This window comes from Vipera ursinii, assembly GCF_947247035.1.
Source record: "Vipera ursinii genome assembly, chromosome: 1".
Classification (NCBI taxonomy): domain Eukaryota; kingdom Metazoa; phylum Chordata; class Lepidosauria; order Squamata; family Viperidae; genus Vipera; species Vipera ursinii.
In genome coordinates, this window is record NC_139512.1 from 241,570,268 (window position 1) to 241,595,634 (window position 25,367).

The following is a 25,367-nucleotide window of genomic DNA, read 5'->3' on the forward strand; positions in this document are numbered from 1 at the left end:
AAACCCGGCCATTCATCTATTCCTTTTAACTCATATTCCACCTTTCCACAGCAACGTTTCTACAAGGGGTTTTTCTCCAGGTTTACTGCTTAAAGGTAAAGGTAAAGGTTCCCCCGCACATGCGTGCTAGTCGTTTCCAACTCTAGGGGCCGGTGCTCATCTCCGTTTCAAAGCCGAAGAGCCAGCGCTTGTCCGAGGACGTCTCCGTGGTCATGTGGCAGGCATGACTAGATGCCAAAGGCGCACAGAACGCTGTTACCTTCCCACCCTAGTGGTCCCTATTTTTCTACTTGCATTTTTACGTGCTTTCGAACTGCTAGGTTGGCAGAAGCTGGGATGAGTAACAGGCGCTCACTCTGTTACGCGGCACTCGGGATTCGACCCGCCAAACTGCCGACCTTCTGATCGACAAGCTCAGCGTCCTAACCCACTGAGCCACCGCGTCCCTTGTTTACTGCTTAGGGAGAACAAATTACATTTGAACACTTGAGAATTATTATTGCACTGTAAGCTGGATCGTGAGGTGGGTGGCATATACACTCAATGCATTTAATAAATAAATAAATAAAGCTGATGTTACCTGAGCGAGTTCCAGAGGGCTGCCCTTCACAGGAAGATTTCTGTGAGCTGCAGATACTAAATGACTGAAACAGAAATACCAAGCCTGAGAACACGCTTTCCAAAAGAGAGCAATCCTAAAGCAAGCAGCCACAAACATAGTAGTGCTGCTTGCTAAGTGAGCTCAGCTACGCATTCTTAAGTTCCAGGTGGAATAAGAACACCTTGCTTGGCAAAACACTGCAAGGGCTATGGAGTGTATAGGACAGGGGTGTCAAACTCAATTTCATTGAGGGCTGCATCAGCATTGCGGTTGCCCTCAGGGCCGGGTGGGTATTGTCTGGGTGGGTGTGGCCTACTGGGTGGGCGTGGCTAGAGTGTGTATGGCCTACTGGGTGGGCACGGCCAGCTCTACATCGTTCGCATCAAGGGTGCCTGTGGGGGTCTGGGCAGGAGTGGGACAGATCTGAGGGTCTCTGGCAGAAGGAGGGTCTCTTGGCCAGGGCCAAGGCAGTGGGGGGCCGTTCCCTCACTGTTTCCAGGATGGCTTTGCGGGCCGCATGAAACCATTTTGCGGGCCAGATCCGGCCCCCGGGCCTTGTGTTTGACATGTCTGGTATAGAACTTCCACTGTGTATCAAAAGCTGGAGGGTGCTAATTCTTGTTTCTGGCCAAGGAGAACAGTGTTGTTTGAAGAAGAAAAAAATATCTCACCTTCATAACCTTTGTTCAAGCTCTATGGTAGTCACCGACCATAAGCAAGCTTGTTCTGTGTTAAACATAAGGCTGGATCCGGCCTTTGTAAACTCTGCTGCAAGAGCATTTCCCAACCTTGTAAATTCTAGCTCTTAAGAACTCCCCGTGGGCAGAAGCAATAAGATTTCTGGACATTATTGTCTTAACATTCTGGAGGACACAAGGCTGGGGAAAGGCTGTGCTGATACACTTTTTAGTTGAATTTACCTTATATATTGGCTGCTTTCCTATAACTTATATAGCCAGCCCAGTTAAACATCTAGTGGTTGCATATGCGCAATTAATTGAATATGATTAATTTAAACCCTATTCGTGACTTGTGTGGCCTGGTTGAATAGATTATGAATCAATTTATTATGCAAAGCTATAATGTGGCTTAATTCAGTAATGAAGTAAATGCACTGCATATTTCTCTAATGGGAATGGCATCTTAATTTAGTCTTGACCTACCATGTGCACAGTAATTAATGAAGCACTTTATTTCCCCCCCCCCACTAATGTCAACTTTTTATTCAAGCCCATCTGCTGCACAGTATAATATATATGAGTCTTAATTTCATCCTTTGAGATGTCTATTAAAGCAAAATTATGCCACATATGTACACGAGAGATAAAAGCAACCTTTAAAACACTGGATAGTTAAGACTCTAGGGATAAAATAGGCCAAGCAGACTGAGTATGCTCAGTACCCTTGAGATGCTGAATGACTACTGCAAGGGATGAAAAAATACAAGTGTGGGGGAATAAAATACCCCTGAAAGGAAACAGTCTGGCTAGCTAGGATTTTGCTGCAGTGTTCATTTCTTTAAATGTCATTAAAATCATGAAAAGTATAATTTTGCTCCCAGACTTAATAAGTTCTCCCCTTTCTGAGAGGTTGTTCCAGGAAATGTAATGTTTAAAAATGGAATGCATCTCAACAAGAAAAACTAGTTTCTTATTATGATCTCTTGAAAGTTCGTCATCGGATTTTGACAAAGACATTTTTTGTCCAAAGGTACGAACTGATTTTCCACCAGCGACTCAGGCCAATAATATACAGCATTCAGCAAAATGCTTAAGGCATTTGGAATATTTCACAGGAAAATGAAGTTTGCAGAAACCACATCCCCTAAATATTTTAAAAGCAATGTATCTGTTCTGTTCAAGGCTCCAAAGTTTGTTTCTTTTACCTGAGTTTAAACAGGTAATTAACAATATGATTTGGCTGATGGTCTTGTGAAGATTGGTAAATAATTTCATCATATCTGCAGGGAGAAAGGAACACATTTAGGAACATTTGATTAAAGAAAAAACACAAGCCACCTAGGGAACATTCACATCTCAGTTCTATTCCAGCTTTACTGTCATATGAGGTCCGATTCTTGAACACACCTGCCCTTTGGAGTGAAGAGATGCATATGAAAACTTCCACAGTTGGAGTAACTATTCTAGGAAAAAAGTATTGTCAACTAGCTGCCACATATACACTAGCTTTTGTTTAGCACCAGCCATACAATTAACCACTGCTTTGCTTATCTGAAAAGGTGGTTAGATCATTTTTCCCAATGGCCCTGTATTTGCTGAGAATAGAGTAATGGAGTAATAGGGTCATTCCCCCCCCCCCCTTTTAGCATGGGGGACGGTGGGAGATGAGAGAAAAAAATGTAGTTTGAAATACTTTTCGGCCTTAAATCCTGTGTTGCAGTAGCAGAATTCCATACTTGTTACTGGCTAATTAGTGGCCTAGAGAGTGCCTGCTTTGTCCTTATTTCCTCTTCAGTGAGGAAATCTGACAAGCTATTCTGTTTTCCCTGTTTCTCCTCAAGGCATGAAAGGTCTTAACCAGCCTTGCTTTTGTCACTGTCAAGATCTTTTGCTATTCCTAACACTGCGTTCCTTCTGCAGACCCAGTTCATGGGACTGTGCAGTGTTCACAGGCCCAAATGTAAAATATTTTGTACATTGCCTTCTTTGTTTTATACCTTTACACATTTTTAAAATATATTTTTTGGTAAATATTACCCCCAAATGTGTCTTATAACTCAATAAGCACAGCTGGGCACACTTGCAGTTTAATGTACATGGCACTATGCTGCACAACATGAATAGCTTGAGGCACCTTTAAAATGCCTGCTGTTCCAAACAATAATAACTAATATATATACCACAGTCCATTTCTGCAGGCATCTCAGATGAACAAGATGCCAATGGAATATATAAAGCATACCTAATGCTTTCTGGCTGTTTCCTAAGACTCATTCAAAGGAGATTTTTAGCAAGAAAATGAAGTAAAAACGCTTCAAGAGTGATATTCTATTTCCAAATTTTCTAGGCTATGGTTAGCATTCTGTTGATTCTAAATCAGTTATGGACATGGATAGGCAGTTAACTGTCTTCAAGAACTGTTGCATAGCAAGACCAAATATAATTAACAAAAAAGGTATATAAAACGTGTCCAGTGCTGTTATATATGCTAAGACTGCATTAGAAACTTGAGAAAATCCTGAAGTACCTGAGAAGATGTTGAAGTAAGGATATTGCTAGTGGATCTTGTAAACAAGCAGGGTTGACGGGAGTGCCTTGATTGACAGTACCACACATTTCTTCTAAACTAGGCAGGGGAAGAGAACATTGATGGTCAAAAATACCTCTGACACTCCCTTTTTTATTTATTTCATTGATAAGCTGCCTTTCCTGTAGGACAGGGTGTCAAACTGCCAGCCAGCGAGCCGGATGCGTCATAGTGAAACCGCGCCCACCCCATTGCGGGCAATGGCAAAAAAGTCACGATATGTAGCAACACGTCACGTGACATTGAGAATTTGACACCCCTGCTGTAGGAGCTCAAAGACTCTATGCAGGTTGTGACTACTCATTTCAACATCCCTATGACTTAGGGTAAGTTGAGGGGGAAGGTCTCAAATCCATTAATAGTGCAGCAGCCAGAATCTGGGAGTAAACTATGAAATTATGAAAAGCCTTTCAGGGCATCAGTCTAAAATCCAAAAACCATTACTATAATAAAATAACGCTTCCTCGGCACTCACCAACAATCAAACAAGCAATGCCTTATTTAATATAGCATAAAAGGTAAAGGTAAAGGTTCCCCCGCACATGCGTGCTAGTTATTTTCGACTCTAGGGGGCGGTGCTCATCTCCGTTTCAAAGCCGAAGAGCCAGTGCTTGTCCGAAGACGTCTCCGTGGTCATGTGGCTGGCATGACTAGACGCCAAAGGTGCACGGAAGGCTGTTACCTTCCCACCGGAGTGGTCCCTATTTTTCTACTTGCATTTTTACGTGCTTTTGAACTGCTAGGTTGGCAGAAGCTGGGACGAGTAACAGGCGCTCACTCTGTTACACGGCACTTGGGATTCGACCCGCCAAACTGCCGACCTTCTGATCGACAAGCTCAGCGTCCTAACCCACTGAGCCACCGTGTCCCTATTTAATATAGCATAAAGGAAAGTAATAACTGAAGCAAAAACACTTGGGACTTTAAACTTGTTCCACTTCAACTGAGCCAAATCGCTCAAGAATGAAATAAAATAGCATAGCAAAACTTAAAAAGACCTTAACCATTTTGTTGAAACAGTACAAGTATTTGACTAATCGCCACAAAAGAGTTACAGACCAAAATTGCAATTTTATTAGAAAAGGGAAAGGGAAACTACTAAATCTTCAAAATGTTTCTTTGCTTCTTGGTGGACTTTATATAAACGGCAATTACAGCAGGATTATATATTATATTCTATACATTAAAAAAAATCTAAAGTGGTTCTTATTTTTTTTTTGCACTGTTAAGTTCTGCTGCCTGTTTAAAGTTAGGATTCTTTCCATTGTTCTACTTCAGAACTACACTCTATTACTGAAAATTCTTCTGCAGCCTCTCTGGGAATACAGCACTCTATGACTGTATTCAAAGGAACTATGGGAACTCCAGGGAATTATGGGAACTCTTCAAAGCAGATATGTGCTTTGGGAGAAGGAGAAAGTTCCATTATGTGAAATGGATGGAACTCTTTGGTAAAACTTGCCCATTTGTCTGTCCTATGTATTTCATCTGATTTAAGCACACTGAAGCCACAGCAGAAAAGTTCCCAATCCCTTTTACTTGCAGACAACTTTCGTTCTGACCCCAGATGAAGGCCAACTCAGGGAAAAAAATGGGGCACAAATCATCCCCCAATACCTGTGCAGCCTGGCATGTGTATATTGCAAGAAGACCCCCGTATCGCCTTTGCTTTGAAGAACGTGATCCCAGTTAAACCGATAATCAGATGATAAGAGGCCTTTGAAATCCTGAAATGACAAATTATTCAAGAACTGAGTAGATAACTCTCAGCATTCCTGAAACTGATCTTGCCATTAACTGGGTGACAGACCTGAATGATAAGTGCTGCGAGCCCAATCCGTTCTGCGGTCTCAGGAGGATTGTCACATTCTTTTGTGGCTGATCAGATAAAAGGAGAAAAGCCATTATTTCACCAAGAGGTACACAAGGCTGCTGGTGGAAGCTGGTTCTCAGGCCCTTGTTTATGAAGTGGTATACTTAGTTCTAGGAGATAAGAGGAACATACTCTTACTCATAGCTATTATTATTATTATTGTTGTTGTTGTTGTTGTTGTTGATGATGATGATGTTGGAAGGGACCTTAGAGATCATCTAATCCAGACATGCCAAACACAAGACCCGAGGGCCGGATCCGGCCCACGAAGTGGTTTCATGTGGCCCGGGAAGCCATCCTGGAAACAGTGAGGGAACAGCCCCCACTGCCTTGGCCCTGGCCCAGAGACCCTCCTTCTGCCAGAGACCCTCAGATCTGTCCCACTCCTGCCCAGGCCCCCATAGGCACCCTTGATGTGAACGATGTAGAGCTGGCCATGCCCATCCAGTAGGCCATACGCACTCTAGCCACACCCACCCAGTAGGCCACACCCACCCTGGCCACACCCACCCGGCCCCCTGAGGGCAACCACAATGCTGATGTGGCCCTCAATGAAATTGAGTTTGACACCCCTGTTCTAGTCCAACCCCCTGCTCAGGAAGGAAACCCTATACCATTTGGGACAATGGCTGTCCAATCTCTTCTTAGAAACTTCCAGTGTTGACTATGGTTAACAAAATCGGGGAAAAATATACATAATTTCATAATTTATTAGATTTGTATCCCACTGCAATTTAAAAAACCTCTTTGAGGTTCAGCTTTCTTTGACACTTCTAACATACTGTGGCTTCAGCAATGATTAAATAACTTTACTTTTCAAAATGATTTCAAAATTGTTCTTATCAAATTTCCAATATTATTGAACCCTATACTGTGTATCGTTGCATATGAAAATTAATGGAGATTTTGCAACTAGTGAATTAATTTGTGTTTAATGTTATTGTTTAGAGAAATAATTTATAATGCAGGGGTCTTCAAACTTAGCCCTTTTATGTCTTGTGGACTTCAACTACCAGAATTCCTTAGCCAGCATGCCTGGCTGAGGAATTCTGGGAGTTGAAGTCCACCAGTCATAAAAGGGCCAGGTTACAATGTAATCGTGTTAGAGACTTATCCAAGCAATGTCAGATATCAAAACTACAACTGATAGATACAGGAGAGGAAAAATAAAAAAGCATCAAAATAGTAAAGTATCATAAAGAAACAAACAAATAAAGAAAGAAGAACTGAAAAGGCTAAATTAGAATCAAAGAAGTGTTTAAAAAGGATATAATTTCACTGACTGACAAGAATGCCTTCAGAGTAGAATGAAAAAAAGATCCAGATGTCTTTATTTGTAAAGGCTAAATTATTTTCATGATTACTTAAACCTATTTTATTACTAGAGTGTTTTTAAAAGGTTGAAATATCTTACAGACAAAGAGGTCCATATATGGAAAGCAAAAGAAGCTGAACGAATTGTGGCTTAGACCGTGCTAAAGAGTGGTGAAACCCGCATACTTGTAGTCTTTTTTTTCTAGAACCAGAATAAAATATTAATTTAATAGAGAAAAATGCGTTGGCTAACTTTTTGCAGAAGCACGTCTTTCTAATACCAGGGAACAAGTTTCATTTAAAACATCTTCCAAGAAAATCACGTCTCCTTTTCGAGTTTTCATGCCGTGAATTCTCCCAAAGGGCACATGCTGGCACCTGCATACATAGAGGACGAAAACATCTGTCCTGCTTATGTTCAACAACTTCTGACAACTGATGGGTCAATAACTTTCAATAATTTTCTGAGTCTAATATACATCATAGATAAAAGTGACATTTTCTTGGCCATAGAAACTACGAACATATTCCTCCATAAGAATGGCATTTGCATACCTTTAGAGCTAAACCTGAAAAATACGCTACTTCCACCCTCAGCCACAGAAGTTCTATTTCAAAAGAGTGGCTGAAGTGAGGGAAAGGGGGAGAAGGAAAGGCTATAGATCAGTGATGGCGAACCTTTTAGAGACTGAGTGCCCAAACTGCAACCCAAAACCCACTTATGTATTGTTGGGTGCTGGGTGGGTGTGGCCCATTGGGTGGATGTGGCTGCGGTGGTAACAGCAGACTGGGTGGGACTAAAAAGTTCAATCAATCAATTCCAACTTTCCGAGATCTTTTTTTCCCCGCAAGAAGTTGAAATTGAGTGAACCTTTTTTTTTTTTGGCACATGGCGGCGGAGGCCTAAAGTGAAAAGGTTTTATAAAACCCAGCTGAAGGCCTAGGACTGGGGCGACGGCGTGTGTGCCCACAGAGGGCTCTGCATGCCACCCGTGCCATCAGTTTGCCACCACAGCCATAGATGTTGCCTTGAGCTGCTAAATGAAAGGTGGAATATAAATCTAATAACTAAATAAAATTACCAAAACAAGTACAAAGTGCTCTATACTTATATACTCGTATTACTCGTGGCTGAGAACAGTTTCTCACACTCTACTTTTATGGAAGTTTGCTTTAAAGTTTCAAACTTATATTCACACCAAAACAGGATTAGATACAAGATATATCCACATGTGTACATTAATAAGCACCCATTCTTTCATTACCCATGCTATAACTGGAATATAAAGTATATTTTAAAAACCAGAAAGATCTATCATCTCAATAATTATGTAGGAAAGCTTGATATGGCAACAGGAGTCAAGAATACATATATACATACGTACACACACACACACACTATTACTATATTATTTTTATTTTCATTTTAGAAGCTTATAACTCCATGGTAACCTAAATCACTTAGAGCAACTTCATATTTGCTTAGCCATCAATCACTATGGTAATTTACACTGGGAAAAATTCAATTTCACCTTCTCCTATCTGCTGCTACTGGTTCAATTCAGGGCTCTCTTTGGCTCCTCGTAAGTACAAAATGTGAACCTCCCAATGTTCTCTCACAGATTCATATCTTCAATAATGAATGAGAATCTCAATGAAGTGGTTGCTGTTGAAATATTCTACAAGCAACCAATTAACCCTCCAACAGCCAACAGAACTAATAGCATTCCACAGCCTTACTCTGGCCTAAAGGCAGATTCCAGAGCAAATACTGAAATTTTATATAAGATTATCTCCATATTTTGTCTTGGTGACAGCCTTGGTGGAGCAGTGGGCTAATGCCTCCTAAAGTAACACCAGCTGCCTGCAATTAGTGCAGGTTCGCATCCCACCAGGCTCAAGGTTGACTCAGCCTTCCATCCTTCTGAGGTAGGTAAAATGAGGACCCAGATTGTTGGGGGCAATAAGCTGACTTTGTAATAATGCCGCTTGGAGGGTGTATGAAAGCCCTAATAAGCAGGTATATACATAGAATGAAGGCTACTGCTAAGCTTGTAAGCCGCCCTGAGTCTTCGGAGAAGGGCGGGATATAAATGGAATTAAAATAAAAAAAAAATATTTTAAAAATGATTTTTTATTGCATGAATATTCTAATTTCATATGGGACTTTAAGGATCCACAAATGGGCTTTCCCCTTACAACAGCCTCTGAGGTATTGAATTAAAAGGCACTCACTACTTTCCCAGTTCTACCATGGATCGGATTTAAACCTGGGTCAGTCTTGTTCCAGTCTAATATCTTAATCACCACACTGTACTTCTTTAAAATTAGTAAGTTTTTTTAATCTTTCATGTATATCTAGAATGGTCTTTGGTCATCCATATTCTGCCCATCTAAACATTTAGAGCATTTGATTTGTCACATTTTCCTCATCTAATTTTAGAAATACCATTGTTCAGTTTGGTTTGGGTTTTTTTTAAAATAAAATTCTTGATATATTCACATTTACCTTTCTGCCCAACTGAAACCAAGTAATTTCAGAATCTGGAACATCTGTTGAAAATGAGAGCTTTGACTTTTATCTGTCTTGGAAGAGGAGAAAAACAATTTAGCCATTTAATACATAACAATCAAAGGCAAACAGCATTATCACAGTGGATTTCCAAGGGAAAGAATAATGCCATGAAAACTGGATTTATCACATGTGAGTTTTCTTTGGAAAATTACCCTTGGAAAAGTTCCGATGTTCAAATTGTAACTGGGGCAATAGAAGGCTTAATATATATATATATTTCACATTATAACATTCCCCTCGGGATGCTGTTATAGAGCACTGCATGCCAAAACAACCAGGCACAAAAGCAGGGGTTTTTTTCCTCTGCTGCACAGCTAATTCCCACTTTACTGTCTTACGTATATTTACCCATATAGTATGGCTGTATTACTATTATCCTCATCTTTTCTACTATCTTCTCTCTTAGATATCATTATTATGATTATTACTACTCTGTTGTTTTGCATCTACACTGACAGCTTCTGCACCAGAGACAAATTCCTTGTGTATCTAACCACACTTGGCCAAACAAAGTATCCTATCCTATCCTATCCTATCCTATCCTATCCTATCCTATCCTATCCTATCTCCATAGAAGCCTCAGAAAACCTTCATTTTAGAACTTTAAACAACATTATTCAGCACTATGAATAAGCAGAAATAAAAGAACCATGGGTTTTGTTGGAATGGGACATTTTTCAAATAAGGGTAATGAGCAAAAGCTTCTCCTTCCATTTTGGAGGATTACCTGGCTGGTATATTTTGGCTCTCCTATAAGCAGGAGCAACTACATCAAATAAGACTAAATGTAGATGTTTTTGTCATGGGGCTATTATCAAGACTATCCAAGATCTCATTTCCTCCTCCTGTAAAGTTGAAAAGATCCTTCCCCATTCAGTTGACCTCCAAATTCTCAGCAAATGGAGATTACTGTCCAACATAATTAAAGGACATTTGGTTGGAAAAGACTAGTTTTGTCAAACAAGACATTGATATATCACTGAATTGCAGGTTTCCTAAATCTGCCAGCAGTACTTATCATGATTAGAGAAGCTGGGAGTGATCACTATATGACCATAGAACTCTGAGCTATAAATCTTCTCCTTTATTGGTGATCAACATAGTACGATATCATTATTTTCTTAAAAAACATCTTTTGAAATGGTTAGCTCAAGTCTAATCACATTTCTTAAAATGCTTTGACACTGACAAAAGGTACATTGACATCTTTGTCCTCTACCAAAGCAATTTATATAAATTGTTAGGCATATGGTGTTAGCCTACAATGTTGGGTTGAAAATATATTAATCATAATGCTATGTCTTTAAGAAGTTAATTGGCCAATGGGTGTGTAAGTGTTCTCATGGCCATAAGAGGAAGCTAGGAACGTAGCTTCTCTCTCTCTCTGAATTCACTGATCTCTACTATTACTGTTTTTGCTCTGCTGTTGGTTTACTACTGTTGTAACCTGAACTGTGTATTGACCTCTGAACCGGTAAGAAGACTTTGTAGTTTGGACTGTTGCTATTGTTTATGACCTGGACTGTTTATTTTTGATTGTGCATTTTTGTTCTTACACCACCTCAAAAGTAAACTACTTTTTGTTTTTATAACTCAGTGTATTCTTGTGTGACTTTTACTGCTCTCAGTACCATTCCTTGTCTGTGCAACTCTTTGGTAGCACAAGGAGACCTCTGCACACCAAATTCCTTAACATAAATCATAGAATACCTACGACATATAACATAACGTCAGGCTCATATTTTTCCATTCGGTCTATAGCAGCAGCAAGATCTCTGGAAATGAAACATGAAGAACAAATAAAATTCTCCAAAAGAAATATTCATTTACTTTATTTTTTTTAAAAAAATTATACTATCCTTCAAAATCATGATAAGTTTGTGATTATATCTGTCCGCCAGCAATATTCTATTAAATATATCAATAAGGTTAAAATAATGTTTACTAATAAAGAGTCACATAACATGCTTGCCTTGTTAAGTAAAGCGAAGTTCCATCGCTACGCATCACAGTAACCAGGTCTCCATTTTCAGAAAGACGAACTTTTCCTACTCCTTCTCTGAAAATGATGAACAATCTACTTGTAAGAAGGAATTATATACTGGCTTTCTTAATATCCTTTTCCATAGCTAGCTAGCCAGCCAGCCAACCTAATAAATAAATATTGTTTCAGAATTTCAAGAATTAAGATTATAAGGATATTGCAAGAAAAAAATAAAAATGCTTTGAAGTTGTGGTCTAATGTTAATGGGAAACCAAAAAAGGCAACTGTAAGCCCTGAAATAAAAGCTCAATGTGTTTTTTAAAGCATCCCCCCCAAACAAAAGTGAAATTCACAACCCCACATATATAATACAGCTCTTATTTACCTAACGCAGCCCTTGTCCACTGCACAATGTAAAATACAGCCCCCGGCCACCCATTTCATTATCATATACAAAAGTTTTCCCCCCCACCTCCAAAGCTGCTGGTCATATATGGTTTTCCCCTTCTTACCTGCTATTACACACAAAATAAGTAGCGTGATTAAAATAAACATAAGCAGGTTCATTATTTAAAACTGACGTTAGCTTCTTTGGCAGTTAATCAGAAATGACTTCAAATGGCTTTGTGTGATCTAAAACATAACAAAAATATGGGTCTTGGGGAAATGACGCTCCTTTACAAATTACAATGGCAAAGGATGAAAAGGAAAAGGGACATCTGAACCCTAGATCTTGTTCAATTCACATATACCCTAGCTCAGTGGTCCCCAACCCCCAGCCTGTAGACCGGGCTACGCAAAGAAGTGCAGCATGCAAAAACATGCCCCCTCTAGTCTGCGGAAAAAGCTCTCCACAGAACCAGTCCCTGGTGCCCAAAAGGTTGGGGACCGCTGCCCTAGCTGTACTCCTGCGTACATGTACTCCTGTCTGTGCTCCAGAATTTCTGAGACTGTATTCAGATTAAAAAGTTCCAGGAATCACAGAGAACATGCCCAATGATTATTCTGGCTAAAAAAATTGAAAGTTTTGTTTCCATAGATCTGGAGACATCTAGTTGGGGAAGATTGTCCTAAAGAACCTTTATGATAATACATGAAAAAGACCACAGAATGTCCAAGGTGGTATTGATGATTCCCCCCCCCCCCGTCCTATGCGGGATGGAAGCAAAGGTACATATTAAAAGTATGAGAAGTTGGCAGTTTCTGTGTACTTTAGGCCTGCAAGTCTTCTAAACGTTTCAGATTCCGTTTCCCATCTTAAAGTGGTATGTTGCCCCAAACAGGATAAAGTATCCCTGAGTGAAACTGTATCTGCATGTCAGTTTTCACAAAATTACGTTAGTCATTTAAATCAGCAAATATTAATAATATACAGTACTTCAGACAAACGGTCCAGCTTTAAAGTCACCTAGCTTTGATTCAACGTACAAAACATTAAGACGAATAAACAGATATTTTTTTAAAAAACTGGAAATAAAAGAATCCATTCATACATTTTTGTAAGAAGTCCTTTTGCATCCAACCTCTTTAGAACTTCTTGACTTTTCTCTTGATAAAATGATTCTCCAGAATATTCATTAAAGTAGATTCCCAGACGCTGGACAAACCATCAAGAAAAGAGGAAAATAATTACAATCAGCAAGAATAATCTCATCTGAGACCACCTTTTTCCAACAAAAAGCTGTAATTGCCAAAATTCCAATTCAGCACAGTCATGTAATTTCTATGCTTCTGACGGCTTCCGGCTTGAAGAATTTCTAGGGTCTAACCCAAAACAGACAGTGCAAATGAAAATGGAGCTTTAAAAAAACTTAATCAAGAGATATTGGGGGAAAAACGTAAATCCTACTCAGTCATGTAGGAATGTTGAAATAGTTTGTCAAATTTAATTGCAGACATATTATTGTTCTATGCTAATAAGTTGCAAAAGGTTTTTTAAATGGAATTCTACACTACAGATATTCCATTAAATCAACAAGGCTCTCTATAAGTTATGTGAGACAAAAAACAAAATAAAAACAATGCACCAGAATATTATATTACACCAAATGACACACACCTATCCATCTCATGTATATCTTTACATCTGCTTCATCTGTCCCTTGGTTGTCTTAATTATAATTCATCAAGAATGTTTTGTTAGATTTTACATTTCTACATTGTCAATTATTGCTTAATAAACCTCACTTACAATTAATTTAGCTACATTTTTCTTAATTAAACTGCACCTTCACTAATGTTAGTACACCAATGCTGCATTATTTTATTTTTATTTAAGTATGCTATGTCTCTATTGCTGGATTTTGCTGAAGGTTGTTCTAAGTTGGTCCCATTAAAATAAAGTTATCTCTCTTTTTGAATCATGTAGTGGCCTGTTTTACAATGCATACTATACTATAGAATTGTATCAGACAATTCTAAAGGTGCACTTTTTCAGAAATGCAAAGATATTCAAGTGTCATTATACCTAGAATGAGGTAATTCCTAAATACTGAAAGAAAAGATTCAACTTAGCACCTTATACACCCGAGCATATTCTTCAACGCTAACATCTCTAAAATGCTGCCACAACGACAAAGCCTCTTCTTCCTGTGCTTCCAATTTTCTGAAGAAATCTTGTGCCAGAGTTTTAATATTTTCATCCTCTTCTGAAGCTTTGTTGACCTGTACATAAACCTGTATAAAAATCAATGAAAAATACAGGAGAATTCAATCAGAAAGTCTTCTCCATCAAGAAAAGATTATAGCCTATGTCAGGGTAGGCAACCTTGGCTCTTTTATGACTTGTGGACTTCAACTCCCAGAATTCCTGAGCCAGCATAGCTGGCTCAGGAATTCTGGGAGTTAATTACCCCTGCCCATGGTGAAACCTTTACTTTGTATTCAAGACACTCCAGGTTCAAAATCCTGTAATCTTCACCACAATGGCAAGGATCACAAGAAGCTCAACAAGGAAAGACTGCTATCGCAATATACAAGAGCTGATAATCCCCTACAGAAAATGGCAGACTCCTACTCCATATTCCATTAGCTGCCAGCCTTGCTAATTGGGACTGAAGTCCAAGAATACTTGGTTATTTACTTTAACTCTTCCCCACACCATCTTTCTAATAAATGTCACTTCTTTAAAGAAAGAAAAAAAAGGACTTGTTTCTATTTAGCCAACTGAACAAAACCTAACAATTATAGGAATGTTGGAAGCTGCCATATAGAAGGCCAGCTTCTTTGGTCACTCGTCGGCCCTGATTGCTGGTAGTTCTCCAGAGACTCAGATACATTATCTGTCCCCGATATCTTCTCATTCTATTTAGTTAAATATGCCATGGAGTCCACTTGCAACACAAACAGAGAAGCAAAATAAAAATATTAAAAAAGAAAGAATTGTGGCCTTGATAAGTTTATGGTCATGCACATTACGATATTAATAGAGTGCAACTATATTAACATACCTCAAAAAGATGCTGCAAAGGATTGGATTTCAGCTTTTCTTCAGAACCAAACCATTGGAAGCCAGCTCCCAATATACCTGAAAAAAAGGTAATTATTTCACATGTTACAAAAGAGTTCTGTTTTTTTTATAAAATCAGTGAATAATTTGTTCTTCTATCTTCAGTAATAAAAATGTAGATGGTGAACTTATAAAGTAAGTATCAAGATTGCACTAACCAAAAGCACATTGGTGCATGCTATACATTTTGACACCCATAGAGTAAACTACTGACTTCAAGGATATTAATCAAGTGACATGGAAGTTCTATCAAAGGACATACATTGTGTACTTAGATATGGAAACAGGATTTGTACAGGGGGGAGACAAGGATGTGCATAAAAAAAAGGGAAACAGAAAATTTGCCCTGAGTGGCACAAATCTACTCATAACTAAAGACTGATTTTTACATCATGACATGATGGTGTGGCAACACAATATCACAGTATCACACAGTGTGAGGAAAAAGCATAAAGAATGTAAGGAACGAAGAGGCAATAAGAGGTTAACTGGAAGAAGGAACTAAGGGGAAATTAAGTTGCTAAGAACTGGAATATTCCCAAAATTAAGCAGTAGTTTTCTGCACAAAGCCGATCCAATTAAGCTTATCCCTAGATGTTTATTGTTTACATACTGATTCTAACTGGCTTATAGAATAGGATTAAAACATAAAGTAAAAAAAAAACACACACACACAACCCAAACATTGTAGAACAAGAAACTAATATACATCCCACCAACCACCATTTTTGGATTATCTCCTTATATTTTTGAAGATCCATGAAAATATGGTCCTTCCTGGAGACATTTGGAGATCCTTGAAGAACTCACTGAGATTACCACTAGCATATCAGGGCTTTCTTGTTGTTATGCTATGGATCTTGAAAAATATATATTTAAATTTTATGTTTATTATGTCAGTCACTACAAGTTTTCAACTCTGGAAGACGTATATCTGAACAAACAAAGAAATAAACAAAATATCCCAGAGTTGCAAAGTTCCCTGACAGCTGCAAATTAACAATGGAAGTCTGCACTGTAAAAATGACTATATACAGACGTCCATGAATCTGGCTTACACAGTCTTGAATCCTGTCTGTCAGATAAGGATTCACAACACCAATGTTCTCATTCGATGTGTTGAGAATGAATGGGAGTAGGGACAGGGAGCTGTGTCGTATTAGAGCCTGGGACTATTCGGCCATGAATAGTGGAACTCCCGTTGGGTCAATAATGTGAAAAGCGTCACTGAGGCAACCAACCCAATCTAATGCTTGGATGTCATTGTTTGGATACTGATGAGATTACCTGAAGATCAAACTAGAGTTATTGAGTCTATCTTAAGTTCGGGCAATATTAAAGCTTCTGTTTTGCACTCTTGTTTAGTCTCATTACCAAAAGTAACTTCTACTATTTTCCAGGGCAGTTAAAGGAGAATAATTGCTGTTCATTTGTGTCATATTTTGAATTTTAAAAAGAATTTCTACAGTTACCTATTCGTCTAATTTCCTTAGCTCCCTTTCTCTTCCCTCTTTTTTCCCCCTTATCTCTTTTCATTTAATTTTACTGTGCATTCTTGGATTAAACAACAATTTATTCTTACACAGAGATTTCCTGGGTTAATTGCTTGTGCTCCGAAAGAAGACACGCTGGGAGTTAAGTGTGGCGATAAAAGCCAAAATGCAATTGTTAAAACTCAGAGACTATTAACTGATCTCAGCCTGTGAGGAAATGGTGCACACACTGTAAGTATGGAATTAATAAAGCTAGGTTAAAACCTTTTCAAAACAACAACTGCAGAAAAACAGAAGCTTTGTGCTAACAGTTTTACTTGCCCAGCAGATTTCAGAAGGACACAGTTTAAAGCCACCCACATGCAACAGAAACAGTGACAATAGAAACAATAACAGAAACTACTGCTATCTGAATACACACACACACACACACACACACACACACACACACACACGTAGAAGGTTATTTTCTTCAACTGCAATAATATCCTTTTTCAGAGAACAATAGGACCTGCCCAAATCTCACAACAAATGTGAAACACAATCCCAGAAGAGCCATGCAATCCTAGAAAGGCCTTGCATGTGTTTGCTCCTCTGTTACAGTCAAAAGAGCATGGCGTTCTGGAATTTGTGGCTGAGAAATTAAAGTTTCTTGCATTCAAATTCTTACTGTTTTTAGTATATGTTTACGCGCATACAAATGTGTATAGATACAGATTGGATGGTTCAATACCCAAGTCTTATGAATTTTTAGAATTAAGTTCAGTGGTTTATCTTTTAAGGTGCAGAACAATTATCTTAAAGAGCAAAGGAATTTACAAATTGCACCTATCGGTATTTTCAGTTTTAAAAAATGATCCAATTTTTCTTAGCCTGCTTTGGGTCCTCATATTCATTTTTCCCATAGAACTGAAAGCTTTTCGTTTTTAAAAAGCTCATTATGACAACGTTGAAAATAACCTGCCCTAGATTATGTTACACTAACCATAAGACCGATTTTTTTTTAAAAAAAAATATTTACCAAACTGCATGCCCCAGTCTCCAAGATAATTTATTCTTGTTACTTGATGTCCAATCACTTCATTGATATTTGCTATGAAATTTCCTGAAAATAAATCACAGTAATTATTTGTCCCAGCTGTATTCTTATCCACAAATGCTCATTTTGTGTAATCTGATCTCCCTTTTCTATCACTGTACACATATTCTTCAGTTAATAACAGTCAGTGACAGTTTGAAGATACAATTAGTATTGATACCGAACAAGCAATGGTTATAATTGGTCCTCAAAGTTCCAGTCATCCCAGCACCTTTTTAGTCATGTGATCATGATGTAGCAAATGGCTTGCAACTTTCACAGCACCCTGAAGTCACATGATTGCCATTTGGATCCCTGCCAGGGTTCCATTGCCTAACTTTAATATGAAGAACTATAAATCTAATAATAAATTTAAGGGAACACAAATTGGAGGAAGAAAATTTCTAGGCTTGAAAAGAAGTGGATTACACCTCTAGGCTATAGTTTTTTATAGCTCTTATTTAATGTATATTATATAGAAAGGTCACAAGTGGATTCTGAGTCTTTCTTTTGAACTTTTGAATCATCTAAAGTTCTTAGATGTAAAATAATTCAGCTTTGCCGTTTCAACATTTTGAGTTAAAACTAGCTGATTATTTTTTCCTTATTCCCAAAGTCATTTTAAAGACTTTGTTTGATTCTATCTCAATCTAGTCCTCTTTTGAAAAACTTTCAAAAGGCACACAAGCAATACCCATTTAGCAATGACTTCAAAGCAGCTCAAAGCTTATCATGTAGCCTAAGACTAAATATCAAGTAACTACAATTAAACACCAGCACCTACTGTTCACAAGCTAGTTACAAGTCATTTCACTTAGACTACGTCATCATATTCAGAAGGTTTCATTTATAAGCTATAATTTAGTTATATTTAAATCTTACCTATTAATGTAGAACGCAGGTGACCGACATGAAATTTCTTTGCAATGTTGGGTGAACTGCAAGAAATGTGAACATTCGTCATTTAGGTTACATTCCCCACCTTCCAAGAGAGGAATAGAGATGTCAAACTAGACTTTACCTTAAAACTTTTTATTTATTAACAACCTCCTTTATTATTTTTACAAATAACTCAAGGTGGTGAACATACCCAACACAGCTTCCTATTTTCTCCACAACAACAACCCAGTGAGGTAGGTTGGGCTGAGAGAAAGAAACTGGCCAGCTGGCTTTCATGGCTAAGACAGGACAAAGATATTCTCCATTTAGCTCATACTGTGAAGCGTGTAAAGGAAAACATGAATGGCACGTCAAACTACGCAAACAACATAGTATGGTAAAGCAAATGGAACCATGGGCATTTCCATCGCTAGTAAACTGAACACTCATTAGCAAAATCAATACTGGAAGATATCTTTCAGAAGTACATACTGTATGCTAATCCACAGGTCTTTCAAGAACACAAAATGCACTGTGTATCTGTATTCATGTTCTTTCCTATGTTTTATCGCAATATGAAATAACAAAATTGTGTCATAACTGAATTGGAAGCCTGTATGTTCCAAGGGAAACTGTACATGAGTATTTCATATGTTTAAATGTTTAAAAAGATGGATTTCGATACTCCGTAAATCAAAGTGCATGCTTTACTAGAAAGAAATGAACAAAACCAATCTTAGGCCAATGCTGATTTTCATACAGGTTACTTACATAACCAATCTGTAAACCTGCATGGTATTTTAGGTGTGCTCCAAAATAACTAAGCCTATAAACTCACCTAAAATCAATTAGAACCTTTTTGTTTGGCAATCCTGAGAAAAGTTCGCTGTTTATTCCATATTCAGAACCATCTTCGAATACCTGCTGCAACACTGTCTTAGGAAGCAAAATACACACAGCTACAATGGGAGTAATGAATTATTAAGGGATCATTTTAAGACCAAGGTAATGCCTTACACTGATATTTGCAAGATTATGAATCTCTCATTTCACAAAAATCTTCTGAGGCTTCACATCAACTAAGCAGACATCTGCAAATGCTTTTCAGATAGCAAGCAGCCAATGCTAATTCATCTTTTTTAAGTTTTGATTACTCTTCTGAGGTGAGAACATTCTTATTTTTCAATCTGCCCATGCTCTGTTCACAAAATATGGTATTCATATCCATACAGCTATATTTTTAAACAAGTTAGCAATATTACAATCAATAATGACATTAATTATAGATATCATAACATTACTATTATTCATGCAAAATGATTCTTTTTTTTAAAAAAAATCCTCTGCTGTTAGGTGAATGCTATTCCTTCTTATCCGATGTGTTTATTTGTAAACTGTGTTTTATTATTTTATATTTTGAACATGACATCATTATTTGCATCTTGGGGAGAACATTTGAGTTTAAACTATGAAATGGAATAGGGACTATATGCTATACACTTGTATCTCTTACCGAAAACACTAGCTTCCGATTTAGCATGTTTTTCTATTCTACAGTTCATAAGACATTACCTCTTACCTTTGCTAATAAGTCTCGATTTATCGTGAAATCTACTGTTCCTTTGCCTGGGCTGATTTTGCTCACAACTGCATCACATTTTAGCTAAAAGGAAAGTAAAACATATAGACAAAAGACTATACCACAAATAAGTAGAACTACCGGGCACACTGCATTATGTAACGTCACACTTTCAAGCAGCCTCTGCAAGGAGGGCAACAAGGTAGAGCAGCATTGCAACGGGAGGTCTGCTGCTTTTCTGTGTGCATTTTCACACAGCAATGCACATTCCAAAGGGGCGGAGCTTGTGGCAAAATGCTGCTGTGTCTTTCTGACAAAAGCAGCAAGAACTTGTACACAATGTTGTTTTCAAGAATTATAGCACCTGTAGCTGGGTCGTCCATGCAAATAATTTTTAACTTCATTTCAAGCCAATGTGGAAAGACCATAGATTGCACTTTGCAGTTGTTGAAAGATAAAAGAATGGCTTTTCTTTTCACTGTTAAAAATAACAGGTCAAAGAATTGACCTCCAAAAGGCTTCAAAATCTCAGGATACCATTTTTCATCGCATTTATGCAGTACAAAACATTTGATAAGCAATTGTTATTGATGCTTCTGATTAATGCTTATTACTAGATACCTTGTTTGCCAGCTTCTCTGCCTGAAGATTGATATCTGATGTTGTGTAATCTGTAGAATTAGTATCTAATATAGAACTCATAAAAAACTGGAAATCAGCAGCTTGCCTTTAAAAAAAAGGGGAAAAAATGTAAAGGTTCAGATTCTTTCTGTGACAGAGGGGTCAGGATTCCTAAGATTTAGAGCTGAAAGTCTTTTCATCCCCAAAAGTTTCTGAAAGAGCAAATGATCTGTGAAAGTAATATGCCTAGTTAACAATATACAAGCTAGACGTAGTTCCTATTCTTCAAACCTTCAAAGCCGTAAAATGGCACTTAGAGATCTGTTTGTCCAATGATGTCTAATGTTAACCACCCTTATGGGAATGTTCTGGTCTCTCAGATGTTGCTGAACTACAACTTACAGTAGTCCTGGTCAGCAATGCAAAAGATACTGGGAATTACAATTCACTAATATCTGTAGGTCACTGGCTCCTACTCCTGTCTTAGGTGATATTAGAAATAATGTGAATTAGAAACAGAGACTGAATGAGTTAAAATGCAGTGCCAGGACTTTACCCCTAGTTTTATTTGCTATTTCGTACATAGCACAAAAGGATCTCAAGTAATTAAGGTTCTAAAGTATAAATATCCTACCTATTTTTGGATACTGGAACAGCAGAGATTGATTTTACCAGGTTTTCTGGCGGAATCTTCAAAACATGTGAAAGCTATTTGAAATAAAATTGCCAAATTGAGTGTGGAAGAATAAATAGGCAGCAAAATCCTTGCCATCATTTTATCATCTATTTCATTACATAAAAATTTATTACATATAAACACATATAGAGATTACATTTTTTCCATGTACAGATGGAGACTCATCCTTGTTGCCTACTTCCATAAGAAACGACCAATATTTATGAATGCCATACATCAGGGGTCCCCAACCCACAGAGTCGCAGGCCACTACCAGCCTGTGGCCTGTTCAGAACCGGGCCACGGAAGCAGCAGGCAAGCGCATATACAGCTCTATTTGCACGACCAGCAGGAAGGTGGGTGGCAAGGTGTGAAGCTCCATTTGTGCAAGCAATGGGTGCGTGTGCATGCTGCTTGCGCAAATGGAGCTGTGCATGCGTGCATGTACAAGCCACTTGCACACCATTCCCTCTCGCCTCCTCCACTGGTTCGCAAAGCCAGAAAAGTTGGGGACCACTGTCATTCATTATCCCTTGTGAAACTGGAGTTATCGTTTCTATTGAAGATCAGCATTCAGATAAAAATGTACAGCTTCACCATACATTTCCTTTCTGGAACTGGAATTATCTTTTCCACTGAAGATCAACATTCAGATAAAGATCTACAGCTTTGAATCTAGAAGGTACAGGGGCTTCAAATCCAAGCAAGCAAATAGATAAATCTAGATCAAGCATGTCAAACTGCCGGCCCATGGGCCGGATGCATCACAACGAAACTGCACCCTCCCCATTGCCGGCAACAGGGAGAAAGTCGCGCGAGTTTGACATGCTTGGTCTAAGTGCTATAAAACAAGTGAGGTCCATCACTCCCTTTTGGCTAGCAATGCCATACTTACATATGGACAACTACCCAACTTGAAGCAGATTTTCAGAAGCAACAAGAAACAACAGGGAAATGATTCCAATATGGAAAGTCCTGCAACAATACTAGATGCCTACTTTGCCCCTATACCAACATGACCATCACAGACCCCAGCAAGTACCTACAGAAAATTAGATGTGTCTTGACATGTTCACCCTCCAGTGTATAAGACTGAATAGACACAAATTTGACATCAGTACTTAAATTGAGGGCAAAGCTATATCAGAGCATTTCAACCTCCCAAGACATTATAAGGCAGGCCTCAAAGTGACTTTTTTTGGAAAAACAGGTCTTAAACATGGAAAGGTTTCAAGGTATTTAAAAAGGAATCAGCAAACACAATGTTTTCCCCCCACACATTATAAACTCATAAACATGTGTAATCTCTCTCACAAGTATTTATTTATTTATTTGATTTGTAACCTACATCAGCATAACCAACCTGTCTTCCCCTCCTCTCCCAATCAGCCTTCCCATCTTGGTATCTGATGAAGTGAGCTCCAGCTCACAATAACTCATACTTTTTAAATAAAATTTGTTGATTGAAAAAGCGGCCACCAAATTCCTGATTGTTTTCCCCCCTACGGAAGGAATGCATTACAGAAGTTTTTGAAAACTATTTTCAAAAATATCGCTTTGAAAAATAAACAGGTATCTCAGCGTCTCTTTGAATGCCAAAAACAAACCCACTATTTTACTGAAGTCCAAGGAAATTATGCATTTCCCTGATACACTAACTTAAGTCACTTAATCACATAATAAAAAGTTCGTCCGGCATAGTCCATGGAACCGTTTGCCTCCTGGAGTTGTGAGTGCTCCATCCCTGGAGGTCTTCGAGAAAAGACTGGGCAGCCAATTGTCTCCTGCCTTGGGCAAAGGGTTGGACTAGAAGACCTCCTAGGTCCCTTCCAGTCCTATCATTCAATGAAAAGGGACGATCAATACCTGAGCAGCGATGCACTTCCGGAAACGACACCTCGCCATAGTTCTCGTTAAGAGTGGCGCTCTTCACTTTTCCACCCCTCCGTCATGGAACAGCCCACGGGGGGGGGGGAGGAGCCATTTCCAGCCTGACTTCCCTTTCTGGCAAAGGGGGCGGGCGCAGAAAGAGAATACGCAGACTACGAGCGCGAACTAGGCTAGGCAACCTTGGCTCTTTTATGACTCGTGGACTTCAACTCCCAGAATTCTGGGAGTTGAAGTCCACGAGTCACAAAAGAGCCAAGGTTGCCTAGCCCTGTGACCATAGATTCGCAGGGCGGGAAAGAAACGGCTACACGCTCCTGGTTCCGGAAGTGCTCCTGTGTGGACAAGAATAGGCGGGCGGGTGGGGGGGGGAAAGGTGTCCTTCCGGAAGTCCGTTCGCGAATGTTGGGAGGTCCAGCTTGGCGCCGGAGGAGGCTTCAGCCTTCGCTATGAGCACGCGCTCGGTTTCCAAGGTGAGTCGGAAGGAGAGGGAGTGGATTCGGTCCCCTCCCTCGAGGAATCCGACGAACGCCTCACTTTGGGGTCTGTGTGAGGGAGTCAGTTCGTGATGCTGGTGGTCGCTTCGCAATGTCCTCCCCTCTTCGGGCATGCGCACATGGGTCGCTGAAGCTGTAGTTTCCTGGCTTTCCCACCGAGTGCGTGTTGTGTTGCGCGGCGACAAGATGTCGCCTCTTTCTTTCTTTCTTATTGGGAAGATGGAAAAGTGGCAGAAAAGGTTGTTGGCCCGAAAGCAAGACACTTAAGTGGAGAAAAAGCAAAGCGAGGAGTCTGGGGAAAAAACAAACCGGGATTGTGGTCGTTGTTCTTTTCGCCAGGTCAAATCCCACAGTCTGCGTTGTTCACAACTCTCCTGATGTCCCATTGCTGCTCCATGTTGAGGAGGCAGCATAGTAGAAAGGGGCGTCTTTTCCCCCCCCGGATGAAATAGCCCTGCTAAGAAGTTTTCCCTCATTCATTAACTGGCAGACAAACCTTTTTGCGGGGAGGTGAGGGAAGGAGATGTTCATGGCAGAAAATGTGCACTGCACTTTCCTTTCCTGGCTGACCATGGTTCAGGTACATATGTAGACATCTGGTTAATATATTGATGGGATATATGCAGGAAATCCCAAGGTGGTGGTAGGGCTACGCTGGGAAGTGAAGAAAGCAAACCATTTTAACTATTTCTGCCAGGAAAGCTACACAGGCATCTCCATAAGTAACCAGTTTGCCTTTTATTTTCCCTAGTACAGGGGTAGGCAACCTCGGCTCTTTTATGACTCGTGGACTTCAACTCCCAGAATTCCTGAGCCAGCCATGGCTGGCTCAGGAATTCTGGGAGTTGAAGTCCACGAGTCATAAAAGAGCCGAGGTTGCCGACCCCTGCCCTAGTATTTGTAGAAAGAAACTATAGCGCAGGGATGGCGAACCTTTTTGAGACCGAGTGCCCAAACTGCAACCCAAAACCCACTTATATATCGTTGGGTGCCAGGTGGGCATGGCCCATTGGGTGGGCATGGCTGCAGTGGTAATGGCAGACTGGGTGGGACTAAAAAGTTCAATCAATCAATTCCAACTTTGCGAGGTCTTTCCTGCGAGAAGTTGAAATTGATTGATTGAACCTTTTCTCCTTTTTTTGCACACAGCAGCGGAGGCCTAAAGCGAAAAGGTTTTATAAAACATAGCTGAAGACCTAGGAGTGGGGCGACGGCGTGCGTGCCCACAAAGAGGGCTCTGCGTGCCACCTGTGGCACGCGTGCCATAGGTTCACCACCACAGCTATAGAGCAACCACTCTTACTGCTTTCCTCCAACCTATACAGTACACAGTATCTCTAGAAAAGAGATCCCCAAAGGTTTGTGGCTGGTGGTTTGACTTAAGATTTGGGGGCTCTTTGAAAACTCACAAAACGAGTGCTGGAGAAGTCATAACAATTGCAAAGACTGATCCACAAGGATGCTGCTTTTTATTATTTATTTATTTATTTATTTTATTTTTCACAGTTCCTTTAATATACCACAAACTAACCAAT

General features: G+C 39.3%; 2 protein-coding genes across 7 annotated transcripts in view; one reads left to right on the forward strand and one right to left on the reverse strand.

Annotated features, from left to right (window-relative positions):
* Positions 1-23,430, reverse strand: part of RARS2 (arginyl-tRNA synthetase 2, mitochondrial) — a 28,225-nt gene extending 4,795 nt beyond the window's left edge. For 2 of the 6 annotated variants that reach the window (XM_083377275.1, XM_083377277.1), the window contains exons 1-19: positions 23,315-23,430; positions 21,407-21,480; positions 20,773-20,878; positions 20,152-20,235; positions 19,411-19,508; positions 18,576-18,631; positions 17,637-17,720; positions 15,064-15,140; positions 14,132-14,290; positions 13,108-13,211; positions 11,603-11,689; positions 11,345-11,405; positions 9,565-9,641; positions 7,309-7,433; positions 5,679-5,746; positions 5,486-5,595; positions 3,809-3,907; positions 2,487-2,561; positions 581-644 (exon numbers count right to left, since the gene is read on the reverse strand). In XM_083377275.1, coding sequence (XP_083233401.1) covers positions 581-644; positions 2,487-2,561; positions 3,809-3,907; positions 5,486-5,595; positions 5,679-5,746; positions 7,309-7,433; positions 9,565-9,641; positions 11,345-11,405; positions 11,603-11,689; positions 13,108-13,211; positions 14,132-14,290; positions 15,064-15,140; positions 17,637-17,720; positions 18,576-18,631; positions 19,411-19,508; positions 20,152-20,235; positions 20,773-20,878; positions 21,407-21,480; positions 23,315-23,353 — 1,647 coding nt within the window. In that variant the 5' untranslated portion in view covers positions 23,354-23,430. Of the gene's footprint in view, positions 1-580; positions 645-2,486; positions 2,562-3,808; positions 3,908-5,485; positions 5,596-5,678; positions 5,747-7,308; positions 7,434-9,564; positions 9,642-11,340; positions 11,406-11,602; positions 11,690-13,107; positions 13,212-14,131; positions 14,291-15,063; positions 15,141-17,636; positions 17,721-18,575; positions 18,632-19,410; positions 19,509-20,151; positions 20,236-20,772; positions 20,879-21,406; positions 21,481-23,314 lie in introns of all 6 variants that reach the window. The other 4 variants (XR_014494201.1, XM_083377276.1, XR_014494200.1 and 1 more) reach the window with 4 other exon arrangements.
* Positions 23,431-23,600: 170 nt separating this feature from the next.
* ORC3 (origin recognition complex subunit 3) overlaps positions 23,601-25,367 on the forward strand; it is a 41,686-nt gene continuing 39,919 nt past the window's right edge. Inside the window, exon 1 of the mRNA XM_083348607.1 lies at positions 23,601-23,808. Coding sequence (XP_083204733.1) covers positions 23,785-23,808 — 24 coding nt within the window. The 5' untranslated portion in view covers positions 23,601-23,784. The remainder of the gene's footprint in view (positions 23,809-25,367) is intronic.